The sequence below is a fragment of the Lampris incognitus genome, chromosome 11 (genome assembly GCF_029633865.1).
Source record: "Lampris incognitus isolate fLamInc1 chromosome 11, fLamInc1.hap2, whole genome shotgun sequence".
Lineage (NCBI taxonomy): Eukaryota > Metazoa > Chordata > Actinopteri > Lampriformes > Lampridae > Lampris > Lampris incognitus.
Window position 1 is genome coordinate 13,277,438 of NC_079221.1, and position 27,389 is coordinate 13,304,826.

At 43.5% G+C, this 27,389-nt stretch overlaps 1 protein-coding gene across 1 annotated transcript in view; it reads left to right on the top strand.

Annotated features, from left to right (window-relative positions):
* Positions 1–1,045: 1,045 nt before the first annotated feature.
* The window catches only part of mycbp2 (MYC binding protein 2), a 115,438-nt gene continuing 89,094 nt past the window's right edge, over positions 1,046–27,389 (top strand). The window contains exons 1-9 of the mRNA XM_056289065.1: positions 1,046–1,701; positions 4,739–4,814; positions 12,654–12,869; positions 20,594–20,747; positions 20,893–21,089; positions 23,619–23,861; positions 24,316–24,387; positions 26,580–26,676; positions 27,291–27,364. Coding sequence (XP_056145040.1) covers positions 1,400–1,701; positions 4,739–4,814; positions 12,654–12,869; positions 20,594–20,747; positions 20,893–21,089; positions 23,619–23,861; positions 24,316–24,387; positions 26,580–26,676; positions 27,291–27,364 — 1,431 coding nt within the window. The 5' untranslated portion in view covers positions 1,046–1,399. The remainder of the gene's footprint in view (positions 1,702–4,738; positions 4,815–12,653; positions 12,870–20,593; positions 20,748–20,892; positions 21,090–23,618; positions 23,862–24,315; positions 24,388–26,579; positions 26,677–27,290; positions 27,365–27,389) is intronic.

Sequence of the window (27,389 nt, forward strand, 5' to 3'; positions counted from 1 at the left end):
ATCTGTCAGTTACAGTTCCTAATATGGCTGATTACGTGTAATGTGTAATTTTTTTCCCATGTGTGATCATTCTCATCCTACGCCACAATTCAAACGAGCATTTCTCACTTTCTGCAGTATTCCCTCACTACACACACACACACACACACACACACACACACACACATTGAAAAACACAACCATCCTACCCCACCCCTGTCTGGAGATGTCTGTCACAATCATCATCAAGATGATCATCGTTTTGCATAATTTATGTTTTTCTTTATTCCCCTGTGGTTCAGTATTAATGCAAAATTTAGAGCATTATATGTTTACCATCTGTACAATTAAGTGCAAGTCAGAGAAATAGCCTATATGCATGACCTGTAAATGCAAGAGAGCATTCAGCTTTAGACAGAATACACCCAAAAAACTCATAAAAACCAAATACAAATAATTATAACGTCAATTTCCACTCATGGAATACAAGCGGGTCTAGGTGAAGAGGATTTAGACAAGCACAGAATAAAGATAGCTGATGCAATACATATGCAGACCTCCCTGGATACTTTTATTTCGAGATCAGATCATAATTTTTGATTTTCAGGCAGCTAAGCATTTTATCTATGTCATACTTTGCTTAATACAGTATCATAATTGACCCAACTCGGAGAGCTACAAGGTGGGCATCGGCCGGTGAATTTGCCCCCTTCCACAAAACACTCATGGGGTTATCCGTAAGGCTATGTGGAAGAAACATGTCTATGCAGCATTATCAATGATGAACAGCCAATTGTTGTGTTTGAAAGATATTAGCCCTCCTCGCAAAGCTTGTATTCATTCAAAACAATCCCAGACTTGAATTGAAAGGTTTTAACAAATATGCAGCAGACAAAAATGTTTGTTTGTTTCACAGAAACTGGTGAATAACCCGTCACAGTTCTGCCTGGTTCGGCCACATGAAATATCCCAGCATGCCCGCAGCCAGGGGAGGGCGGATATGAAGATAAAATGGCAGCCCTGCTGAGGGTTCTGCCGCCTCTACGGGGTCAAGACATAGTCGGGATCGAGTGAAAAGCGAAAGACGACAAGACGCCTTCCTTTGAGACGAGTCCTACCCACGGCGTGCGCTATTTTAAACTGGAAATCCGTTATGGCTTAAGAATTGCGTTTCCCCGGGAGAGACGGACCGCGTTGACGCTGCGCCCCGGATCGGAAGCCCTCCTAGCTGCAGCTGCACCGCCGGAGCGGCTGCGATTGACGCGCCCGACGATTAACTGGAAATACTGGATGTTCAATCTGCCATTTTGTGGGATTTTAAGAGATACCCGACGCGACGTGCGGTGGTTTTAATGACAAATGGGTTGTGATTGTCGGCTGTCGTACTGTTGATGTGATATATGCATTGTTCCCCAAAACGATGATGTGTGCTGCTGCGGCAGCGGCCGCCGCCGCCGCCGGCGGAGGAGGTGGAGGAGGAGGAGGTGGAGGAGGGATCCTGCCCTCCGCGTCGCCCTCCATGGGGTTGGGGGTCCGGGTCATCTCTGGAGCCGAATTCTCCACCATCGGGTCGGGTATGGGTTCGTGTCCGGCACCCGGTGCCCAGTCGGACTGTCGTAGCCGGTACCAGCTCCTTCTCTCAGGGCGGGCTCTGGCGGAGAGATACCGGAGGATTTACACCACGGCCATCAGTGACAGAGAGCAGGGGGTAAACCAGGGAAGGTGAGCAGATAAACGGGAGAGAATTCTGATATTGGATAACAACAATGATGATGTCGATAATAATAGCAGTTATTACGATGGCCATGCATCTTATTTAAAGCTCCTTTCAAAACTCAAGAGGGACACCGTACACCCGCCGTGAAGGCGGAAGAGGCTATAACAGGACTGAGAAAGTGTGAATAAAATGGCAATAATTAAACAACTAGGCAAGGAAAAGCCAAAACAAGGAGGAAATTACAACCAGGCAGTTGGAAGGTTCTGAGTAGTAGGCTGAAACAGATTTCACATCTTGATGCAAAAGCCTGTTTAGATGTGTTTTTAGTTCACATAGAAAATCGGCGAATAGCTCAGTTCGTAATGTCATCCAGGCTGCTCTGACATTTATATGGCAGTCTGTTTTACCCTTTTAAAATCCTTTTTTTCTCATCACAAATTCAATTTCTGTCAGTCAAAGTAGCCATTCTTGCATGTCAGAAATTGGATTACAGCTAGTTATTTCCTTTTTTAACTAGTTAAAGTACCAGTTGTTAATGTCATCGTTTATTTAACAAGGTAAATACTTATATGTGACATAGACATTAAAAGCTAAAAGGGCTTTCCGTAGTTTTTTTTGTTGCAACTTCCCTAGCGTGCGTTAGCCACTTAAGCTAGGCTACTCAAAGCGCGAATGTTTTGCACGCTCTCGGAGCTCGGCGTACCGAGTAGTTTATTCGTATCATTGTTGTGGAGCTGTTGAAACATTAACTCCGCCCGCTCGGGCGATGCTGTGTGACGCTTAATATCCAAAGCAAAAGCTAGGTGGCTAACTGTTATGATAGCCGTTTGATGATTTATCTGTGTGTTCGGCTGATGGCTAAACGTGAACAAACCCGGGAAAACAAAGTATTTCACTGGTGAAACACACGTTATTCGTGCTTTTTACTAACTAAATGCTTGCTCCCTTGCGAGTCCCTTGCAAGCTGAGTGTTTGGTAATATGCTAATACAGTCAATGTGGGCCCAGCGGCGTCACTGTTCCTAGCATCAGCCCTTCTCCGGGTTAACTATTGATTCTACATTTTATTTTTTAAAAAAAACCTTTATTTATGTAATTTAAATGTTTCACTCAAAATATATTTTATTTTTATTATTTTAAAAATGAATTTGATCTTGTAACGTTTTTTTAAACAAAAAATAAGGCCATGACCGCCAAACATATTAGTTAGACACACAGTAATAGAAACATAATTAGCCCTGAACCACGCCGCTGTTTATAATATGACCTGCTGTGACGTGTATGTTGGACTGGATGCGTTGGGAAGCGAGGGATAGACGGTCACACAGTGACGTCATCCAGTAGAGCCCGGCTGTGGAGTGAGAAGCTGGAGGCTTCTGCTTCATTGCAGAGCTGGATTTTTTTCTCACTGCCTAGATGCAGTCTGCTTATATGAGAAGCTCAGTTGTGATTCCATCATGTCTTGCATCTCTCAGTCAGTCAGTCAGTCAGACAGCAGTCATTAATATATCACAGTAATTCAGGATTCATTTAGGTGTGCATTTTTACATTTAAGGGGATAGTCCTTTAGACATAGATGCTGTTTGGATCATGACCATAGAATTACGATTCTTTTATAAACTCATCAACACTTTGCAGTGTACATTTCTTTCCGACTGCAATCCTAAGCTTGCAGCCTGACTCTGAGATGCCGAGAATCGGCATCCACAGTTTACGCAGTTGCAGCAACCTAATCTGTGAATTTATTTTTGATTCATTACACAACAGGTCACGCTAAATGGACTGCATTTATATAGCACTTTTCTATTCTACCGACCACTCAAAGCGCTTTACAGTGTATGCCTCACATTCACCCATTCACACACTGATGGCGGAGGCTGCCATGCAAGGCACCAACCTGCTCATCGGGAGCAGTTAGGGGTTCAGTGTCTTGCTCAGGGACACTTTGACATGCTCTCTGGAGGAGCCAGGGATTGAACCAGGAACCTTCTGATTACTATGCTCTACCTCCTGAGCCATGCCGCCCCAACTTATTCAACCATGCTCTTATGTTGATGTTAAATCAGCCCAACCATATCGGAAAGACATTTCTCTCTCATTGTGGTTCACAGTGAGGATATGGATATATCAGTTTGCTCAAACGATGGAAGAAACTCAAAACATTTTTAAAGTAATAGCCTTCCACAAGTGATTGTTGCAAGTACCTCTCTATAAGATCATAATTTTGAAATCTCCTAAAAGCCAAGTGTGGCAGTAAGTTAATACAGTGGCAGAGCCTTTTTAAAATGATAAAGTATGAAAACACAAAGAATTGAAAAAAAAGAATTATGTTGTTATTTACTTGCTGACAGCAACCTATAAATGTCGCCTATTGTATATTGCACACATATTCTGCTCTTAGCTACCAATGCTTCTCATTTGCTATGCCTTATTTGTTAGTCTAGTCAGAAGTTACCATCAGTCAAATGTAGGTAAAAATAGAAAAATAAGTAAAATATTAAAATTTGTCTTAAGCCTCAAAAAGTAAACTTAAATCCCATCCAAAGCTTACTTCTGCTTGTTTTGGGCTCTGTGAGGATGCTTTGAACGCTTGAGTGAGGTTTTACATTGGTTCAAAAGATATTTATCGCACTCACTATGCCATCTGCGTAGGATGTAGACCTATTCTATATGAGACGCATCACATTTGTATTTTTGCTGCATATGAGGACCAATACAGGTCTGAACAAGTCTGGAGGCAGTTTGAGCTAAAATATGTTAAATATGACCTAGGTGTGTTAATGCCTGGATTTTGTGTGTTTTTGCTTATTTCAATCAGGCGTCCCCCCCCAGGACATGTGTTAATGTCAAGCTTGAATCAGTGTATTTATTCATCATTCAGAAGTTTTGATGATAAATATTCTGACATGGTCATATTTAATATAAAATGAAGTCACAAGGTCACACAGAATGTTTTTAAGATGATGCTGAGTATACCCATAACCCGACATACGGTCAAGGTTTTTCAACACCGTCTGATATCCTTATTACTGTGTGCTTTCAGAGGCAAGAAGGCTTTAAGTAAGAGGAAACTGAAAAGGCGACAGAAGGTGAAATCAAAAGTCAAAGCAAGAACAAAGGTAAGGGATGCTTTCTATTCCGACACTGTTAATTAATATGAAGCTGCCTCTTCTATGTAATGTCACTACTGTGAATGTAGTGACATTTGAGTGATGTGAGGAGATACTGTGAGATGTTTTATAATGGGGCATTGCAACATGGACATTGTCTGTTTATTTTTCTGACACCTAAAAACATTCCAAGTATTAAATGACCACGCTATTACCAAAGTATTACTATAATTTAAAAGAGGTACCAGTGAAGAAGTTAATTACAGAATGTGAAAGACAAAGTTGTAGTAGCAGTTGCTGGAGCTTTCCCGCTCAATAAAAAAAAAGAAGGAAAAAAAGACATGCATATTAGGCTTAATACTCCTGCCTGTGCCCCTCAGACAGAATCAGAATACTATTACAGACACTCAGGCTCTAGTAAGAAAAAAATAAAGCTAACAAGAAAATAGAAACAAATAGAAACAAGAAAAACAGAAACATATAGAAATGAAAGATAAAATAAGAACTAGAAATAAGAACAAAATATATAGATAAGCATGGTGCACATAACACCCTATCCATACTACACTACCGCAGCACAAAACAAACGGCACAAACAAAACCCGACAGGGTAAAACAAGTCGGAAGGGCCAGTCCAACAAAACCCGCCAGGTTTTTTATTTCCAAGGCAATAGGAAAAAAAAACCAAACGAGTTGGTCCCCGGGTGCAGCACCACAGCTGCTCGTTGCTCCTATACAATAGGATGGGTTAAATGCAGAAAACAAATTTCATTGTAACCGAACAACTGTACAGTGACAAAATAAAGTGACTCTCTTCTTACTGGGTTCAATGTATTTTTTGTTCCTGGGACATAGATATCGTCAAATTTCTTGCAACTTGTTTCTTTACATTTGCATATAATGATATTAAGAATATGACAATTTGTACTGCTGGGATAGACTCCAGCATCCCTGTGACCCTGAGCAGGATAAGCGGTTTGGATAATGGCTGGATGGTACAATTACTACTTTGTGAATTTCTGCCTTATAATGAAAAAACATCATTGGTTCGGTTTAATTTGCATAATTTATATTAACTAACACTATCATGGGTTTAGGTATGCGTGGGCAGGTCTGTGTCTGCTGGTTTCACTTTGGATCAAATGAACTCAACGAATGCATGGTAACAACATTAATGGATTAGATTCCCCTCCGCAATCTTCAAGGTGGCTGCCAGGAACACAGTTTTAATTGGCAGGGCTGGTCAGATGCCAGTGAGCCCTCTCACAAGAGAAACATCTCTGGGAGGGGCTCAGGCTCGGGTACCACTGCTTGTTGCTGGGCGACCTAATGTGTACCACATCTCTACGGCAACGGTTACTTGCCTCCATCCCTTTCATCCAAAGAGGGAACCTTGTCTGTCAGTGGAAGCATGGGCTGTATGCGTCCGAGTAGGTCTTTCATGTAGAATGTAGTCTTAACGAACTGATTCTCAATTTCTATCCACAAATGTTATCTTTTTATCTGATATTAGGTCATTCTCTGCCTCTCTACCTCTGAGATGAAGACCAATTCAGCTCTTTGGTATCTCTGTAGTATTGGCTGTTTGTGTTTGGATTAACTTTATTACGCTGTTTGTTTTCACCTAGTGTGTACGAGCAGCCTGCAGGCGGACGGTTGAGAGATTAAAGTAATTGCAGAAAGGGCAGAGGCTCAATGCAGCTCTAATCTCTCGTCCATTGCGACCCTAAAACAAACCTGGGCAGACACATCAGGGTAGAGTGGAGCAGTCAGGTTGACTCACCTCAGGGTGAATTGTTCTATGAGATTTAGGCCCAGACACACACAACGGCATATAAATTCCAACAGTAACTGGAAAGGAGGGGTAAACAAGGTTGGCAGGGAGACAGGCAGGCGAGGGAAGTTGTTACACAGGCAGTTAACGTTGTATTTGGATGGGTTGTTCGCACTCTCTTGCTTTGTCACGTCTCTCACTCTGACACAGTGGTTTAAAAGGGGCCCTCCTCAGCCTTTATCTGCCGCTGTGCTTCCACACATGCAGGGTTGGAGTTGGGACAAAGGAGAAAATATAAACGGCTATAATTGTAATGTGAAATTTAAGTGAGTCAAGAGCTGAGATGATGGATGGCTTTTGATGATATTCAAAAATACTGTTGCAGATTGAATGACTAATTCACAAGCATTTGTAGTGTCTCTGTTTTGGTCGAAATGTCCTTTATATGTAATGTTCAGCTTTTCTGCATGATGGAAGCCAGTTGAAAGCTCATGCTTAATGTGCAGACTGATGCAAGCAACCATGTAAAAAAATAGATAACATAGAGGATCAGACAAGGTTTGGGTGTCTTTTTCTGTCCTTCTCATGTCAGGCTACTCATGTATTCGCTGAAACCAGGAGAAGGTTGAAGCTGTCTAGACCTTGTGCAGAATGACTGAATTGCCAAATGACGATTGAATTTTAAAGTTGTTTAAAAGAAAAGTCATGACTACCAAATAACTAATTTGCCTTTTGAAATCCTCATGCAGTGGCTTATTTATAGCTCTATATTTTTAGTTGAGATTTAGCGTTATTCAGGCTAACATATTCATTTGTTGACCTACATGTTCTCTAGACAAGGTATAAAAAGCCAGAGTTTCACAGTAATATGGTAATAATTGCATAAATTTCCTGATTACCACATTGATTTTTGCAGTGAGGCTTTTGCATTTGAAATCCAAAATGCCAGCACTACATGGGCTTTGGCATACTGGGGTCTGTTATTGCTTGGGTACATAATTTAAGAGCTTGGGGGGGGGTTCCACTGTCAGAAACGACTTTTTGATTATTTATTCTGGCTTTAAATGAGTCCTTTTCTTTTTCTTAAATTTATTTCTGATTTCTCCCAATTTAGTGGCCAATCGATCCCTATTTTAATTCAAACACCCACCCTCGTACTGCATGCGTTCGCCAACTGCATCTCTCCGGCCGGCAGTCTCGAAGGAGATGCCTCCCCACTTTCGTGACAAGGCGACTCCAGGCCGAACCACTGCTTTTTCCGACACACAAAGAGACGCATTCATGTGACGAACACAAGCCGACTTCGCTCCCCTCCCGAAGACAGCGCTGCCAATTATCGCTGCTTCGTCGAGTCCGGCCATAGTCGGATCTGACGAGACCGGGGCGCGAACCCCGGTCCCCAGTGGGCAACTGCATCGACACAAAGCCGATGCTTAGACCGCTACACCACCGCGGACCCTTGAGTCCTTTTCTAATAAACTATTACCTTGCCCTTCTGTAAGTAAGAAGAGCAGCTCTTCATCTCATGGATACTGTCACATTTTGCTATTGTTTACCTATGTAAAAATCACATGACAATCACATTTTACAAGCTGTTTTGATATATAACACAATGGGTGATGTAATAACTGGGACCTCTTGAGTGTTCCCAGCTGCTTCAACCAATCATCTTCAGCCCACTGTTTGAAAAAGCCCAACCATTGGACAGCTCAGCTGTCAGTCCCAGTTTGGCAGCCAGGCTTAGAAGTACCCTGTATTTAAGAAAATGTACTACACACCAAAAATTGAGTGTTTTCTCCATGGGAAGAAAGAGAGGCTGGGAAATAATTAAAAATTGATTTAGACTTTTCTCTTTAAAATAAACTTCATTAACATGCTTCGTAGACATTGGGAAATGATAAATTTGCCAAAAATTGATAAAATATAACTACTGTTAAGTTTACTACTGTCAACTAAAGTGAAACTTGTCAAATATGAGTTTCCCTTGAAATGTAAGAAGCATGGTTCAGCTGCTTCTTGCCACCCACCTTGTGAAAAAATGTCACCTCTCAGGCATAGAATATAACATCCCAGGCAAAGTTTAAAACAAAACTAGCTTGTAAATCAGTCTAAACATGGTCTGTCCAGGGAAATGTTGCGGGATGAACTAGTGGCTTGTTTCATGAAATGTCTGCACTGTTTGGCTCCTCCATAGGCAGCGAGCTAACAGTTTTGCTAGCAGCATATTTGAATCACCGACACATACGAGCAGCAGCTTTCATTTGCATACAAATTCATTTCCTTATTGTACTGCGTATGCCGGCACATATAGAGCCTGTTACCTCCGCCGGCCGCTGCATTCTACACCGCCGTGGTAAACGGGGAGTATCAGCAAGTCTGGTTTGAAGCATCTGAGAGTGTTTGTGCAATTTGTCTAACAAGATATCTCAAATTGGATTAATGCCTTAACTAAGCTCTTAGGGCACTCTCGAGCACTGCTTACCTTTCAGGCATCACCTTTTCTTCCTCATGTCGAGGTGTGCTTTTTGGCCAGTGGAGTTGATTTTGTTTGTTTTGTCTTTTGTCATTGTTTCTGGTTAATGCAGTTATCGGCTATATTATGTATTTGGGACATTGTGTGTTTGGCTGTTTATTTCTTTTAAGACCTACTTCTCATTCTCTTCTCTCTTTTATCTCTCCTGATAATGTTTACCAAGCCATACCAAAAGCAGAATTGTCCAAAAATCATATAACAGAAAAATGTTGGTCAGAGGAGCATTGCCTAAGGAAAAAAAAAGTTTTTACTCTCTTGACTCTCACTTGCCCTGACGTTTGACATATTTCCCCACTGTTGCACTTTGTTTTGTTTTTTTTCTGCGAGAAACCCATTTTCTGTCCCTCATGGTATGGGTTTTGAGCCTGTGCCATTAGAACATTTTCACGTGGTAAATGGTTGTAAGTGCTCTTTCCAGACAGTGGGTTCGTTGCTGAATGCCGTCGCTGTGCTGGAAGTGCTGCCTTGGAGGCTGAATACACCACTGGCTGATGGGAGGGAGATGGCCCTTTTCCATCGGTGTGAGCTGAAAATGAATGACCTCTCTCCTCAAATAGATGACATCGCTGCTGTCATTGCCAAGCTAAAAACACAGCGCTGCTAGCGTAGCTCAATCGATCAGTGAGGTTCTCTAGAGATTTTCTCAGGACTGTAGTTAAAGGATATCTTGCTTAATGGGGGAGAAGGCTCTGATGGGTCTTAGTTTTAGCGTGAAATAAACTTCTCATCGGGATCATTGGTATAAATTAGTTGGGGCTATTGCATCATCTTGATTTCATTCTTAAGTCTTCATATTTAGACTGATTTATCTGAACTTTTTCATTGTCTATTTGTATTGCTTACTGGGGGTGGGGACACAGTGACTTATCATTGTGATAAAAGCCAGTGGGAATTTTGACTTTTTTAGTAAGCATATTCATTTGTAATCCAATAGGGTCAGTTCTCTTCTTGGATTTAGTTGACCTTATCTTGTTCTCTTTTTGTTTGAATTTTTTCAGGGTTTCAGTTCAGCTTTTTGATTGTAAATGACCTGAGTGTGTGTCCACAGCAGGCAGTTTATTGACCTATAAGTGGCCTCTTCTCCTCCCTCCAGTGTTAAACGATTAAAAGTACCATCCCTGGTGTCCGGGTAGCATGGCGGTTTATTCCATTGCCTACCAACACGGGGATCACCGGTTTGAATCCCCGTGTTACCTCCAGCTTGGTCGGGCGTCCCTGCAGGCACAATTGGCTGTGTCTGCGGGTGGGAAGCCGGATGTGGGTATGTGTCCTGGTTGCTGCACTAGTGCCTCCTCTGATAGTGCCTCCGTTGGTCGGGGCGCTTGTTTGGGGGGAGGGGGAACTGTGGGGAATAGCATGATCCTTCCACGCACTATGTCCCCCTGGTGAAACTCCTCACTGTCAAGTGAAAAGAAGCGGCTGGCGACTCCGCATGTATCGGAGGAGACGTGGTAGTCTGCAGCCCTCCCTGATTGGCAGAGGGGGAGGAGCAGAGATCGGGACAGCTCGGAAAAGTGTGTTATTGGCCGGATATAGTAATTGGGAGAAAAAAAGGGGGAGGGGGAGTACCACCCCCAATGGACTGTCTCCCAAGTCCTGCCAAAAGAGGGAAAAAAAACAAGTGTTTTTTTGTCATTTGTCTTCAATTAGCAGTTGATTCCTTCTCTACACACACACACACACACACACACCTTTCCTCCTCTGCTCCTTTGCAGACTGTCTTTACTACTGTTTTTTCACATTGGCCATGTACTTTGAGTTGAGTAGTAGTAAGAACTGACCCCCCGGTGAGCCAGCGTATTAGCGATGGCCACTGGGAAATCCTCTCCTGGTCACTCTACAAATATACCAGTTTCTTTTTCAGCTGACCTTATCCAACTCAAGGCTCCCACACTGCGATTTAGCCATCATAGGGGCCACCTTAGACAAGTTTTTCTTTTCTTCAAGTCATGAACAAAATCATGGGTCATGAACAGCTGACAGAGCGCTGATTCACAGGTTGTAGGCTCTGACAAAGATATAACAATGTCAGAAAATTCAGGTGGTGGGTGTGTAGCATGTTTACAGGTCACAGGTTAGGGGCATTTTTAGGTCCCTTTCACAGTTGAAAGTCCAAACCAGAGTCTGGTTCTGGTGCTTTCACATCTGTTATTTTATAGTCATTAGGTTCAGGACTTTTGCTTTCATACCAGTGGACCTTGACTTGAACTTTTGGCTCGTTGTTGCCGCCAGGTGCACTCGTTGTTGCCAGGTGCACTTGTTGTTGCCAGGCGCGCTTGCTGTTGCTAGGTGTTACTGTTTGTGTTTGTTTTATCACTTCCTATTATTGATCCGAAAGTCCGAACCTTTGATTTCACATTAGACATTCATGAACCTTGGTCTGAACCGAGACTACCTCCTGAGCTTGGACCAAAGACTGAGTCTTTGATCCCTGTACCCTGGTCCAAGAGGTTTCACACCTGGCAATCTGGTTCGGACTTTTCTGGAAAGTCTGAAAGTCTGGACTAAACAACATAAGTGTGAAAGGGCCCAAGGCGTCCCATAAGCCTTTAACCTAGTGCTGGGCGATAAGGAAACTATTATCACAGTAATAATAGGGGATGTTACACCATATTAATATATATATATATATATATATATATATATTATGTTATCTGCTTGCATATGCAAAAATACCATGTTTAAGAATCCAAATGAGTCCCCCGTGTTACCCCCGGCTTGGTCGGGCGTCCCTACAGGCACAATTGCCTGTGTCTGCGGGTGGGAAGCCAGATGTGGGTATGCATCCTGATCGCTGCACTAGTGCCTCCTTTGGTTGGTTGGGGCGCCTGTTCGGGAGGGAGGGGAACTGGGGGGAATAGCGTGATCCTTCCATGTGCTATATCCCCCTGGTGAAACTCCTTACTGTCAGGTGAAAAGAAGCGGCTGGCGACTTCACATGTATCGAAGGAGGCATGTAGTAGTCTGCAGCCCTCCCCGGAATGGCAGAGGGGGGGAAGCAGCTACTGGGACAGCTTGAAAGAGTGGGGTAATTGGCCAAGTACAAATGGGGACACAAAAAAAAAAGAATCCAAGTGAGGGTTCATCACATTAAACTGTTTGGTAATGTAAAATATAACAGCAACCCAAAACTAGTTTTTGCATACCTAATAGATTCATGTTATAATTGATTTAGACAATGAAATTGTATATCGCTCTTTGGCTGTATCTGAATTTCATCCCGACACAATACCGTTTAAAGAAACTAAATAATAATATTGAATTATTCCTCAGCCCTGCTTTAACCGCAGAATCCCCATCACTTTTTTTTTTCATTGACCTGGAGCTTTGGCCCTGATGTCAGGCTGACTGGCTCATCGAGGGTTAAAAGTTCAGATATGTAGTGACAGGTCAAGCCACACTTCGCTGTAAATATGATCAACTGAATATGAAAATCAATTCTAGACTGGATAGGTCCCCAAAAAACATGTATTATCGCAACACGGTTATTGTCGGCTAGAATGAGTTCACATCTGTCTCCGTCCTGTATCTCTCCCTCCAGACCGAAGCTCTGGATGGACCCTTCTCAGTGCCGGACATCAAGCTTCACAGCAACCCATCTGCATTCAACGTTTACTGCAACGTGCGGCACTGCGTGCTGGACTGGCAGCAGAAGGAGGCCTCATTGGCGTTGGCCTCCAGGAGCTCATTGCAGAGTGGAGACTCAGACAGCGAGGAGGAAGAGGAGTACCGTGAGCCAGCCGTCAAGCTGCCCAAGGTAAAGCTGGTGGAATGCATGTTAGCTGCTTGGACTGTGGTGGGAGTTTTTATCATCAGCATGTTGCTTAAAGCTACAATCCTGAAGATTTCAATTCAATTCAATTTATTGTCATTAAAAACAATGTGCAGGGGCGTCCATGTAGCATTGTGGTCTATTCCGTTGCCTGCCAACACGGGGATCGCCGGTTTGAATCCCCGTGTTACCTCCGGCTTGGTCGGGCGTCCCTACAGACACAATTGGCCGTGTCTGCGGGTGGGAAGCCAGATGTGTGAGTATGTGTCCTGGTCGCTGCACTAGTGCCTCCTCTGATAGTGCCTCCTCTGGTTGGTCGGGGCGCTTGTTCAGGGGGGAGGGGAACTGGGGAGTAGCGTGATCCTCCCACACGCTACGTCTCCCTGGCGAAACTCCTCACTGTCGGGTGAAAAGAAGTGGCTGGCGACTCCACATTTATCGGAGGAGGCATGTGGTAGTCTGCAGCCCTCCTCAGGTCGGCAGAGGGGGTGGAGCAGCGACCAGGACTGCTCGGAAGAGTGGGGTGATTGGCCAGATACAAATGTGGAGAAAAAGAGGGAAAGATAAAAAAAAAAAAAACAAGAAAAGAAAAAAATCAACATGCAGGCACATGTTAAAAATTAAATAAGGGCTGCGGCTTCGCCATATGGTGCAAGACAGACATAGACAAACATAGTATAAGATATGTACAGATGAAGACTAAAAGCTGAAGATAGGTAAGAAAAAATAAAATTGCACCAGTATAAACATATTTACAGACATTCAGTGGGTAGCCAGGTTCAAGCGGGTAACAACTTGGGGAAAGAAGCTGTTTTTGAGCCTAGTAGTGCAGGCTCAGAGGCTCCTGTAACGCCTCTCAGAGCACAGGGGGGAGAACAGTCCATGGTTGGGGTGGGTGGGATCTCTGCTGATGCTGAGACCCCTTCGAAGGCAGCGTTTGTGATAAATGTCTTTTATGGCTGGGAGCTGGGTACCAGTGATATGCTGGGCCGCCTTGATGACTCGCTGCAGAGCTTTCTGGTCTACTGAGGTGCAGTTGCCGTACCACACTGAGATGCAGCTGGTCAGGATGCTCTCGATGGTGCAGTGGTAGAAGTTGGTGAGAATTTTGTGAGGATGGCTATGCAGACGAATGATAAATTCTCTCGCTAGTGTATTTCAGACAATGGCTAATCCGTGACTATCCAAATAATGAATGCTTTTCTACTTGTTCATTTGAGTGGTTAGTGTCTCGTAGGACTGCCAGGAAAAATGACAGGGTGCGTAGTGTTTTCCATCGTCATCATAGCAGCCAAATGAGGAAGAAGGCAGGTAGTGTTGACTTTGAAGAAGTGAAGTTGTTGTGTCTAACAAGCAGATATGACAGAACAAGCTGGTAGAAGACCTTTACCAACAGATAGTATAACATCAATAAGTAAAAGTCAGCTTTAACCAGGTTTTATGTTTGCTTGTGACACAACAGCCCTGCGGACTCTCATTCATTTGGAATGGAGGTCAGACAACACTCACCTCACCACCACCTACATAGGAGACAAGTAGTTAAACTAAAACGACAACCTTCGGGATTGTAACTTTAAATGCAACAAGGGCTGAAAGTTCGCTGTATGTCTCAGTTCTGTAGTTGCCTGTACTCCCTATCTCTTGGAGCTTAATATCTACAATTCGCCCCTTTAAAGGTCATCATAATTGGAGCCATGCTACCAAAGGTTTGAACCCCCCGGCCTGTGAGAATTACAGTTTCTCTTTCTCACCCTTTGCCAATACCTGATCCTAAGTGCTTTCATTCACATTATATTTCTCCTTAGACAACTTCACTTCAAGCGCCTTATACCCCGTTTTAGACTGGCAGCCCAAATCCGATTTTGGCAAATCCAGATTGGAATCTGATTTCTTTTATGTAGTCTGAACAGCAAAAAAACACATTGGAATCTGATCTTTGCAAATCAAATTTGAGCCACATTCGGAGGTGGTTTCATAGCTGATTCAAATTGGATTTCTGAAGATGTGTCTCAGTCTGGATGCTTCAGCCACTCAAATCGGATGTCAAACTGTCCATTACGTCACTCGCAACGCGACACAACACACCACAACACACGTTAACGTCAGATTCTGAGCGCGGAAGTTCAAACCCACATGCAACGAGAAGGAAGACGACCTAAAAAATGGAGAACAATCGTCCCTCGACAGAGGAAGAAGCGAACTGTCTCATAGCTCTTTGGGGGCATGCCACAGTCCATTTTCCCACCAGTCAGCACTTTTCGGGTTGCACCACACCTCGTGCTGCCTAGTGAAGGCTGCCGTGACTGCAGCACGGAACATTGTGGTATATACCAGCCTCCTCCATCGCTGATATTGTCTGGTGCGATGGAGGAGTTCTGCACCGTGACTTGACCGTGCCTGAAGGGTGAGATGACATATCTCCGTGGTGTTTTGTTGTTGCGTGTCTGCACAGAAGTCGCCAGCATATTACGTCACACAACACACGTGCAGCGTACCCACACCTACGTTGTTACCACAGCAACCAATGCAGATCGGTCGACAATGTGGCTGAAGTCTGAACAAAGCCAAATCCGATCTAATCACTTGCAAATAACAGTCTGGACAGTAAGTCCTGAAGATCAGATTTGAGAAACAACTCGGATTTGCCTGCAGTCTAAACAGGGCCTTATTTCCACATTGCAGTACCATCAGTGTGCAACATGTGGCTGCATGTGGGTTAGTGTGTTGTTTAGTTTTAGAGTTTGATGGTGCTATCATAGTATTTATGCGTGTACTAAGCAGCCATGTTGAAAATGAAAAGTCATATTGATTATGCTCTCTGTGATACTGATAACATAGGTTACTGAAATTATACATCATTTATGAGTGAACCTAAATCATATATCTGAGGTTGATTTATGTATGTTAGGAATAAGTCTAATTTAGTCTCTTCGTTACAGTATGAAAAAAATTCCTAGTCTCTTCAAATGGCCATTTTTTTAAATTTAGTGTTGTGAATAATTGTCAGTGAATGTTTGTTGTCATGTGATCCACAACCACAAGAATAAAAATGTGATCTAATCTTAACTATCAAAGCATGTCCAACAATCCAGAAGCCCACTGACTCAAGACCTCGATAACCTCCTGTCCCATTGTGGATCCTAATTCAAATCTCATTTTAAGTTTCAGCTGGTTTTAGCCTTTGCTCATCGTCTCACACCAACTTTTCAGCATAATCCTCCCCACCCATTTTCATTTTATATTTTATTCCTTTTATAGTTATACAGAAGTTACTATGTTTGTATTTGCAGTTAACCCAGCAGAACAAGCTCTACATTGGGATTAGAAGAGATGCAGGAACCTTACTTTTTTCTTTTTTCTTTTTTAATGTATTTGATCCACTAACAAGCCATTCTGAGGGAGAGGTGGGTGCAGCCATTTCTAGGCCAAACTCCTGTGCTGGCTCTCCCCCTGTGTCCCATTATCGTGACGTTTGGTAACGGTGAATCTTTGTGTTCACGGAGTAATGACTTGTGTATGTTGCATGGGCTTCAGGCTAACCGGAGGGTCACATGTTGCTGTTCGGCTGTAGGATAATGAGGGTATGGACTGTTCTCTGTTGGAACACAGCCTCTCCAGCCTCTAAACTTCTGTTCTCCTTGTAATGAAATTTGCCCCATAAGTCCTTAAGAGACAGAAGGTTGACTTTAAACCAGGGATGCGCTACAATTATCATCCGTCACTTTGATGGATGGGGTTATAAAAATTCTGTTGTAGTTTATTTTTACCAATTGTATTTGTTTAGTATTTGTTTTCATTATCTTTTGGGCTGCGTTTGTGTATATGTGGATTATAGTACTTAGTGCCAATGCACCAATAGGACATACAGCTGTGCTGAACAAAAATATTAATAGTTATGGAAAGATTAAAAAAAAAAAAGTAATCATACTAAGAACCTCAAGTCTGTGCGTTGGCAATATTGAATGATTTTTTTTTTAAATGCTAGTAGCCGTTCGTAGTTTCTATAGTTTTACATTGACAGAAAAATAGCTGTCTGCCATGTAGACTACATTTTGATAATGTTTTAGAGGTTCTCACATGGCCTGGAGGTAGAGGACACATACACAGATGAACAGTCCACAGTGGTTTACCTCTCATGTTTATAACAACTTTGTTAAATTCTTTTGCCCTGTGATGGCCTGGCAGCCTGTCCAGGGTGTCTCCCCGCCTGCTGCCCAATGACTGCTGGGATAGGCTCCAGCATCCCCGCGACCCTGAGAGCAGGATAAGCGGTTTGGATAATGGATGGATGGATGGTTACTTGTATACCCCTCTTGAATCATAAAGATATATGGATGTGTAATTTTATGGAGTTAGCGAAAAATAAAATGGCAGTAAAAAAAAAAAAGCTGAATTCATCAACTGCACTGTAATTAACTAATCTCTATTAACAGATTCTATATATTTATGCACACATAAATATATATATATGTGGTGATTTCTACAGGAACATGCTTTGGTTACATGTTGGTAACAGTCCGTGTGGGGAGCCAAAGAGGCAGAATGCATTGGGCGAAATGTCTGGACCTAAAACGGCTTCAAAAAGTATCGATGTTTGTGTATTGTGTGGAGAAACGTTTGAATCATGTCAGCTACTTGTGAAACAGTCCGGTTGTAGACGCCGTCTCTCAACTCCAACTCCATTCTCATGTCTCAAGTTGCTAATCCGACTGAAAACACTGATGGGCGCATGGAGGAGGAAGTCTTCATAGGTGATGGAAGCGAGCAGCCAGCAGCTACACAGGAAGCCCTGAAATATTGGCTGTTGCCCCCAGAGCTAAATCATTGTGAGACAGTTTAGCCTCTGGGTTCCTAAATCGGTAATTGACTGGAATATAAGTTTTGAGTTTTATCAAAAACGCCAACAAAGCTGATTCCTTAAGTTGATTCCATCAAAACAACAGATTGGTAATTGGAAGTGTCCATCAATGCTTCTAAAATTTGGTAAATCATGGAAATTTCTTGGTTGATGCAACCCCTGCAATAAATATTTCTTTATCTATGCTAATGTGTTTCATTTTCAGATGCAGGTTTCTCACAGTTAGCCCTCACCAGCTGCTGTCAAGTCAGTTTTATTTGTAGAGCCCAATTCTGGTGTGGGAAAATGGCGGCGCAAATTCACGTTTGCAGCGGCCTAACCTAGTACCAGTGCGGGAAGATGGTGGTGCGAATTCATGTTTGCGGCGGCCTCACCCAGTACCATCCATGCAGTGTCTTTGTCCACGTCTACGTCTATTGTCTTTGTTTGATGGTTGGGAGAGCTTGTTCTGCTGCGTCCTGTGGGCCCAGGGACCACAGCCCTGTCTGGAGCTGTGCCCAAAGAGGTAACATCAAGGGTGGTCTGACAGGATGCGGAAGCGGCATGGGGCAGGCTAAGCTAACTGCTAGCCAATGTAGACCAACAGTTCCGATAACACCGAGGGTGGTCTGGTGCGTCCTCGCCTAGCCTTTACTGTGTTTTTAGTGTCGTCATGTGGAGTGCGGAGAGGTGTGTCGAAGGTGTCTGGCTGGGAGGGCTAGCATTGGATCGGCTGAGGGAGCTTGGTCTGCTGCAGCCTGTGGGCTCAAGGACCATGGCTCTGACCGGAGCTTTGCCCGAAGAGGAAACACCGGGGGCGGTCTGACAGGATGCGGAAGTGGGGCAGGCTAAGCTAACTGCTAGCCCATGCAGACCGGCAGTTCCAACAGTCATCCTGGCTGGCATTCGTTCTCCTGGACAGTGATTTTATTTATTTTTAGATATATGTGTTATTTTGGATATACGTGTTCTTGTAGTTCTTGTAGATTTTGGATGTGTTTTTGTCTTGTGTTGCACTGCCGGGGGAAACGATGTTTCATTTCACGTGCGCCGGTGCATGAAATGATGAATAAAGTATTTCTGATTCTGATCACAAATTACAAATTTGCCTCAGTGGGCTTTATAGCAGCACAACACCCTGTCCTTAGACCCTCGCATTGGATAAGGAACAACTCCCTAAAAAAACCCTTCTAACAGGGAGTAAATATGGGAAAAAACCTCAGGGAGAGTAACAGAGGAGGGATCTCTATCCCAAGTCAGACAACATGCTATAGATGTTGTGTTTACACAATTTCCAAAATACAACTTTGAAAGAGGATAACAGAATTATAATGGAATTATAAGATATATGATCAATATGAGGAGGATGCCAAGCAGTCCAGACGCACTGGAACAGCCCAGGACCTGAGCCACATGACCAGCATAATCATCTAGACAAAAAAAAAAAAACATTAGGCACACATCTGAGTGAGAGAAGGATATAACATTAAAACAGGATAACAAAATTATATGGATTTATAAGATATATAAAAAGAAAATGTGATGAGGGGGATGCCAAGCAGTGTCCAGGTGGCGACCACTGTCACCATGAAGACCTGGGAGGAGGACAGACTACGCATGCACACAAGGGAGACTGACATCACACCATTCACACACATAAAGAGAAAGGAGAAGACATCATTTAGAGAGAGAGAAAAGACATGTGAGAGAAAAAAACAGTTTGCAATAGTCAATAATCTATACTCTGCTCGGCAGAACAATGCTTGGTAAATTCATTGAGACAGAAACCGACCCACCATGCAGTACAGGTTGTGAAGCCCCCAACTTAAAGGCAACTAATTGTTGGCTAAGGCAAAAAGATGAGTTTACAGTTTGGCTTTAATGGACTCAACAGACTCTGATTATCTGATGGCAGCAGGCAGGTTATTCCTCAAGAACGGGGCCTGATAGGAAAAGGCCCTGCCACCGGCTGACTTCTTTTTAACTTTGGGTATACACAGGAGTCCTGTATTTTGACAGTAGAGAGCTCGAGATAGAATGTATGGTTTAAGGAGATCAGACAGGTAAGATGGGACAAGCCCATTTAGGATTTTCTAAGTCAGCAGAAGCACCTTGAAGTCTGATCTAACATGGCTAGAAAACCAATGAAGGGGTGAAAGAATTGGTGTAATATGGTAAAATTTTCTAGTTATAGTTAGGATTCCAGCTGCAGCATTCTGAACCATCTTAAGACTTTTAGTAGTAGCATGTGGCAGACCTGAAAACAGAACATTACAGTAATCAAGTCTGGATGAAACAAATGCCTGTAGTAGAGTCTCTGCGTCAGCCATGGACAGGAAAGACTGAATTTTAACAATGTTATGTAAGTGGAAAAAGGCAGCCTTGGTGATTTCTTTAATGTGCTTATCAAAGGAAAGGCTGGGATCAAACGTAACACCAAGATTTTTGGCTGCCATATTTTGTGAAATCACAGAGTTGTCGAGTGTTATAGTTACTTGATCAAATTGGTGTTTGTGTCTTGCAGGGCCAGTGACCAGCATTTCAGTTTTATCCGAATTTAAAAGCATAAAATTTAGTGACATCCAGATTTTCATAGCAGCCAAGCAGGCCTCTTAAGTTAGTCATTTGAGTATGATCATCAGCCCTTCTAGGCTCATACACCTGAGTATCATCAGCATAGCAATGCAAATTTATTCCATGACTGTGTATAGTTTGGCCAAGAGGTGAAATATAAAGAGAGAAAAGTAGAGGGCCAAGAACTATGCCCTGAGGTACACCATATTTAACATCAGAGAATTTTGATGCTGTGTAATTGAATGTAGCAGTACTGTGTTGATTGCTGATAGGAGTGCTTCTCTCTGTGTGTCTGCAGATCATTGGCATTGGTCTGTGCGGCGTGTTTGAACTGATAAAAGAGACGCGGTTCACCCACCCTTCGCTATGTCTGCGCAGCCTGCAGGCCCTGCTGGACATGCTGCAGGGACAACAGCCCGAGGGCTTCCAGACCGAGCCTCCAGATGTGCTAGGTAATACACACACACACACACACACACACACACACACACACACACACACACACACACACACACACACACACACAATGAAAAGAATCGAATCTCATTTCCTTCTTGCACCAGCCTCTTAAACTGCCCACCCATCTCTGCTCTCCAGAGTCTCTGTTCCAGTTGCTGCTGGAGACCACGGTACGGAGCACGGGGCCCAATGACCCCACAGGTCAGGCCCTCACTGCCCTGTCCTGTGCCTGCCTTTTCAGCCTGGTGGTGTCTTGGGGAGACACTGGCAAAACCCTGCAGGCTGTCTCAGCCATCCTCACCAACAACGGGAGCCACGCCTGCCAGACCATACAGGTGATACAGCAGTTCACCTCAAAAACAGTGAAACAATGACCTTTTTTCCCTATGTCCCATACAAACAATAGTTAAACTAACAATATAATATGAATAAAAAAAAACTTGCCTTACAGTGTTATCAGTAGTTAAATAAAAGTGGCGAGGACCTTGAAATCATCAGTCACGGTGTCAATAATCCGGGATGTAGGTATGAATTGACCAGTTGTTCAAGTGCCACAGCTTTTACAGTTTCCCCATTTGAATTTAAAGTGTGGAGTGAGTATGTGTTGAGATGTTACTAGCAGAGTGTAATGTAATTTTTTTGTTGTATTCAGTAAAATAAAGCTTACCTGGATTGAGTCAGCAAGTCCCGCCCACGATGATGTAGTTATTCATTAAAGCTAGTCAATAAAGAGATTATATGAGATGCATAAGGGTTCAGTGCCACTTCCTATCAAAATACCCAGTCTATTGGGGGCTAAAAAGAATGAACTAAGCAAAATGATCAAATGTTGAAGAAAAAACCCCCCCCATAAAACTGCATTTCTAAGGTAAAGATGTGGCTGGAATATTGTGCCTTTTTTGATCCGGCCAAGTTTTTTCTTTGGATAAAGAGAAATGCCTCTACAGCTGCAGTGGTTTGCAGTGTTAGATTAGGCTACGGTAACGACTGGATCCTCCGTGTGATCCTGTTTTGAGCAGAGAGACCCAGGGCAGCAGAAACTGAATTAGGGAGGAAAAGTCAGGCCCTTTTGATTCCTGTCTTGTTTTGTTACTCTGGCTGCATTCTGCCAATTAGCTGGCATTCTTCTGTTTTGCTTTGATCTCTCTCTCTCTTGCTCTCTCTCTCTCTCTCTCTCTCTCTCTCTCTCTCTCTCTCTCTCTCTCTCTCTCTCTCTGTCTCTGTCTCTGTCTCTGTCTCTCTCTGTCTCTCTCTCTCTGTCCCTTATCTTGGGTTTGCCCCTTTTGTCTTTGGCTCCGTGTCAGATCTTCTACTTCAGGTTTTATGGAATAATTTCAACAGTAAACACTTTCAACACAGTTAATTCATGAAGCAGGAGTTGCACATTTGACCATCAGATGGCCAGCTAACTACACCTGCAGAATTAACACTTCCACTTCATATGATTATGCTGAGGTGACCTATCCACACACACACACACACACACACACACACCCCTACACTCTCTATTTGTGAGTCAAGCAGGAGATTTAGGGGTCTGCCCTGCTATCTATGCCAGTCGGCTCCAGCCCATGCTCAGTGCTGTTCTGTACAGTGTTTGGCATTTGGCCTTCAAGAAACTGCTGAGAGTTCTTAAACAGGTCCTGTAGGTTGATTAGCCCTGGCTACAGAGGCGAAACCTCCTGTTTTTTCTGCTGGATCGTCAGCGGCCAGGCACTGACTGGACTGTGAGTCACCATGATGGCAGGCAGGCGGGAAGTGTGTGGTTTTGTGCTGTGTGTGTGTGTTTGTGTGTATGCTTGTGTGTGTGTGTGTGTTTTTAAAAATTTTTTTTATGTGTGTATGTAAACGGTGATTTCAGCAGGGTGTATAATAGCTGCCAGCGAGTGATAGAGTGTGTGTAAGAGTGTTCAGGCAGAGTGAGAAGAGGAGGGCACTTATTCACCTAACCAGTCTCACAGTTATCAATACCAGAATGTTTCTCTGTTAGCACCTACATCATAGCAATGTTGGCTCTCCTTGCCTGTGTTTCCTATCCAACAGAGATCCTTAAAGCTATAGAATTCTGAAGATTTACATGTAAGCAAATGATACATTCTATTGCTGTTGTATTTCAGACAATAGCTAATCCACAGATATCCAAATCATGAAGACTTCTGTAGTTTGTTTGAATGGTTACTGACTTGGTAGGACTTTTCCTGGGTTAAATGGGCGGCACAGTGGCCAGGTGGCTAGCGCTGTTGCCTCACAGCAAGAAGGTCCTGGGTTTGAACCTCAGGGTTGTTCAGCCTTGGGGGTCATCCCAGCTCATCCTCTGTGTGGAGTTTGCATGTTCTCCACATGTCTGCAGTGGGGTTTCCCCCACCATCAAAAAAGACATGCATGTTAGGGTTAAAAAGCCTGTCTGTGCCCCTGACCGAGGCATGGTAAGACAAACTGTAGTTGGTCCCCGGGTGCTGCATGGCGGCTGCCCACTGCTCCTAGCTACACAGCTATGATGGGTTAAATGCAGAGAGTAATTTCCCCACAGGGATCAATAAATTATCTCAAAATAAAAAAATCAAAATAAATGATAGGATGAAGTGTTTAACATCATCTTCATAGCAGCCAGATCAAGAAAAAGATAGCAAGTCAAGGTGTTCATGCGTCCTAGAAAATCTGGAAGTTTACAAACTAGTTTTTTGGTCATGGAAAACAGCTGGAAAATTGTAAATCATGGTGGTATTACTGAGGTCATGGAAAATTCCAAAGTTGGGTTGTAAAAACAACTATCTTATGATTGTGGTTTTAGAAATTGCAAAATAAACCCATTGATTTCTCTACCACCATCTCCTGCTAATCCTCATCCTCACCCTCGTTTCCAGGTACCCACCATCTTGAACGCACTGCAGAGGAGTGTCCAGGCCGTCCTGGTGGGAAAGATCCAGATCCAGGACTGGTTCGGAAATGGCATCAAACGGGCGGCCCTGATGAACAAGTGGGTCCTGAAGGAGGTGGCGATCGACGAGGATGAACGCTGTCTGCTGCAGACGGATGGCTCCTTCCTCTATCTCCTCTGCAAAGACGGACTCTACAAAGTGGGCTCGGGATACAGTGGCACAGTCAGGGTACAGTAAAACAAGACCCCATGTGTGTGTTTGTGGCAGTGTATGAAATAGACTGTTGAGGCGATGTAAATAATTGATTTGTCTACCCTGGCCAGACAGTATTCAACAGTGAATTGACTTTAGTTCACAGGAGCATGTCATGAAGTCCAGACTAAACAAATAAATTACTGTGATAAAGGTCCTCTATTGGTGCAATAATTGGTGGGAGAATTCTACACAGCACTCAGATGTTCAATAGTTTTTAAAATGCTGTGTGGCTCATCCTTCTAATTTTCAAATGGTGTGCCTCTGTCTGTGTGGTAGAATCAGCTTCTAATTCTTGTTAATTCTGTATGTTTAGAAGGGGCTTCTTTAACAGACCTAACATCTAATAATACAGATTTTTGTATTTTTGCCAGCATTAGATAAAGGGATGTTTGTGGTATTGTACTGACATTTGGTCATCGTCCCACAGGGCCATGTGTACAACTCCACATCTCGCATCAGGAATCGGAAGGAGAAGAGGTCCTGGCTGGGCTTCGCTCAGGTAAGCTATCAAACGTGCATGAAGGCTAACCTCATAAACCTCTGAGTGCATTGGCCTCCATATTGTGTGCGATAAGTTTTTTAAGAACTTTTTGACTGACAACACACATTTTATGTTCATAAGATTTATGGTTTTTTGCTTTGGCGTTCATCTTACTGACTATGTCTGAGTTCCATTTGGCTCTCTTAAATGAGGTCAGTGATTTAAATTCTATCAAGTTTTGGCCACTATTTGGGCTTGAGTTGGAACGCGTAGACGTTTGGGGCCATGTTTCAATGTGTATCGTACCTACAGACTTACCACAGGGGGATGATTATGGTATTACACAGCTGGCTGAAATTAGCTGTTGAGCAGGGGATAAATGACCAATTCATACAAAACGGACACTATGAGTTGAAAATTATGCCAGCATGCAATCTTTACATTACATTTAAACAGACTTTGCCAAGTTTAAACTCGGGAAGTTCTTATTGCATCGGGGCAGTACTAATGCAGAAGCATGGCTGTGCTATGGGTTCCCCAGTTTGACCTGTAGTGGCCAACTTGTATATGGAAGAAGGGGAAAAGAGGGCTCTGATGTCCTGTCCAGGAACACCACCTAGCCATTGGTTCAGATTTGTGGACGACACCTTAAATCTCAGGATATGCCACATTTCACCGACCACATTAACTCTGTGCACAACCACACCAAGTTCACCAGGGAGGATGTGAAAAATGACAGGTTAGCCTTCTTAGACTGTGAAATTGCAATTGGTGATGAGGAACATTTGATTATTGATATTTACCTTAAACCAACACATACTGATCAGTACTTAAGTTTTGACTCTCATCATCCACTGGAGCACAAACTGGAAGTCATCAGGACGCTGTACCACTGAGCTGACAACGTCCCCACTGACACAGCGGCCAGGGAAGGGGAGAAATCCCACATTAAACAGGCCCTGGTTAAGTGTGGTTATCCCTACTCGGTGCTTGTCAAAGCCAGGAAGACGCCCAAACAGTGCACCAGCTGATCGAAGAGAGCAGGACAACCTCTACCTAAGCGTAAACCAGTGGTGATTCCGTATGTGGCGGGAGTGTCGGAAAATCTGAGACGCGTATTTTCCAAATGCTACATTTGGAAAACATGCGTCTCAGTTGCTTTCAAACCCCAAAACACGCTGTGCCAGAAGTTGGTCCACCCCAAGGATTGGGTCACCCGGCACAAACGGAGCAATATAGCGTATGCTGTTAAGTGCCAGGAGGATTGTTGTGACTTGTGCATCGGGGAGACCAAACAGACGCTGGCCAAGAGGATGGCACAACACAGGAAAGTTAACGTGTCAGGCCAGGACTCCACAGTCTACACCCATCTACAGGCCAGTGGCCACTCTTTCAAGGATGAGGATGTGCACATCCTTGATAAGGAGGAACGCTGATTTGAATGGGGAGTCAAAGAGGCCATCTATGTGAAGACGGAATGACCATCCCTGAACTGAGGGGGGGGGGGTCTAAGAGTACATCTGTCACCATCTTACAATGCTGTGATTGTAACTATTCCTCAATCCTCTGTGAATAGTACACATGGTCATTGTAACTCTAGTTAATGGTCACGGTAATTTGCATATGAAACTGATCGTTGTTTTCGGTCGTTATGCAACTGTATTGTTTATAAGGGTGGGGATACCTGCAGTCAGTCGGGACTGAAGAGGTTACTTAGATGAGTGATGAATCGTATCTCCCAATAAACGTTGTGTCCAGATGAACTGATTCAATTTTCTGTGAAATTGTAGACAAGCTATTTACAATTTTAGTGTCATTAATGCTAAAATAACAAAGATACAAGGGCCTAAGTAGGAATGAGAGTATAGTGATAATTGCAATGAGGATGAATATCATTTCTTGTTCTAATGTAAGATATGAACAGTAGAAGAATGGAATATATTTCTGCTGAAGTACTTCTCATAGAGAATAAGTGTTTTAAGGAGCTCATGTAACTGTAAGGCAGGTCAAGACAATCTAAAAGGGAATGTTTTAGATGACAATTGGACAAATGGACTAATAGCAACAGAGATGACTAGAAGTACAGACACTTGGTGAAACCCCTCATGTTTGAGGGAGTTTCCAAATATAATACACACCTCAGCTGTAGGACACATCAGTAGGCTTTGCTAATTCTAAACTGGTGATAGCATTTGGCTCTCTTTCCTCAGGGTTACCTGTTATACCGGGACACCAGTAACCACAGTATGTCAGCCATCAAGATCAACCCAGAGACTCTGGAGCATGATGGAGCCATCGCCATGCCAGGTACCAATAAAACAAATTTAATGCTCAAAATTTACCGTAAAAAAAAGAAAAAAAAAAAAGAAAAAAGAAGATGAATTAGGGCATCCGGTTGGCGTGGCGCTCTATTCCATTGCCTACCAACACGGGGATCACCGGTTTGAATCCCCTGTTACCTCCGGCTTGGTCGGGCGTCCCTACAGACACAATTGGCTGTGTCTGCGGGTGGGAAACCGGATGTGGGCATGTGTCTTGGTCGCTGCACTAGCTCCTTCTCTGTTTGGTTGGGGTGCCTGTTTGGAGGGGGAAGGGGAACTGGCGGGAATAACGTGATCCTCCCATGCGCTACATCCCCCTGGTGAAACTCCTCACTGTCAGGTGAAAAGAAGCGGCTGGCGACTCCACGTGTATCGGAGGAGGCATGTGGTAGTCTGCAGCCCTCCCCAGATCGGCAGAGGGGGTGGAGCAGCGACCGGGATGGCTGAGAAGAGTGGGGTAATTTGCTGGATACAACTGGGGGGAAAGGGGGGGGTCCACAAAAAAAGATGAATTAAATTAAATAGAAAACAACTGATGGGATTAAAACTCCCAACAACCCGAATATTAAATTTATTAATTCACTTCAATCCTCGCAACAGGCCAACATGCTGATGGACAGAACATCATCTTCACAGACGGAGAGTACATCAACCAGATTGCAGCCTGCAAAGATGTAGGTTTCTTCATCATCTTAACCC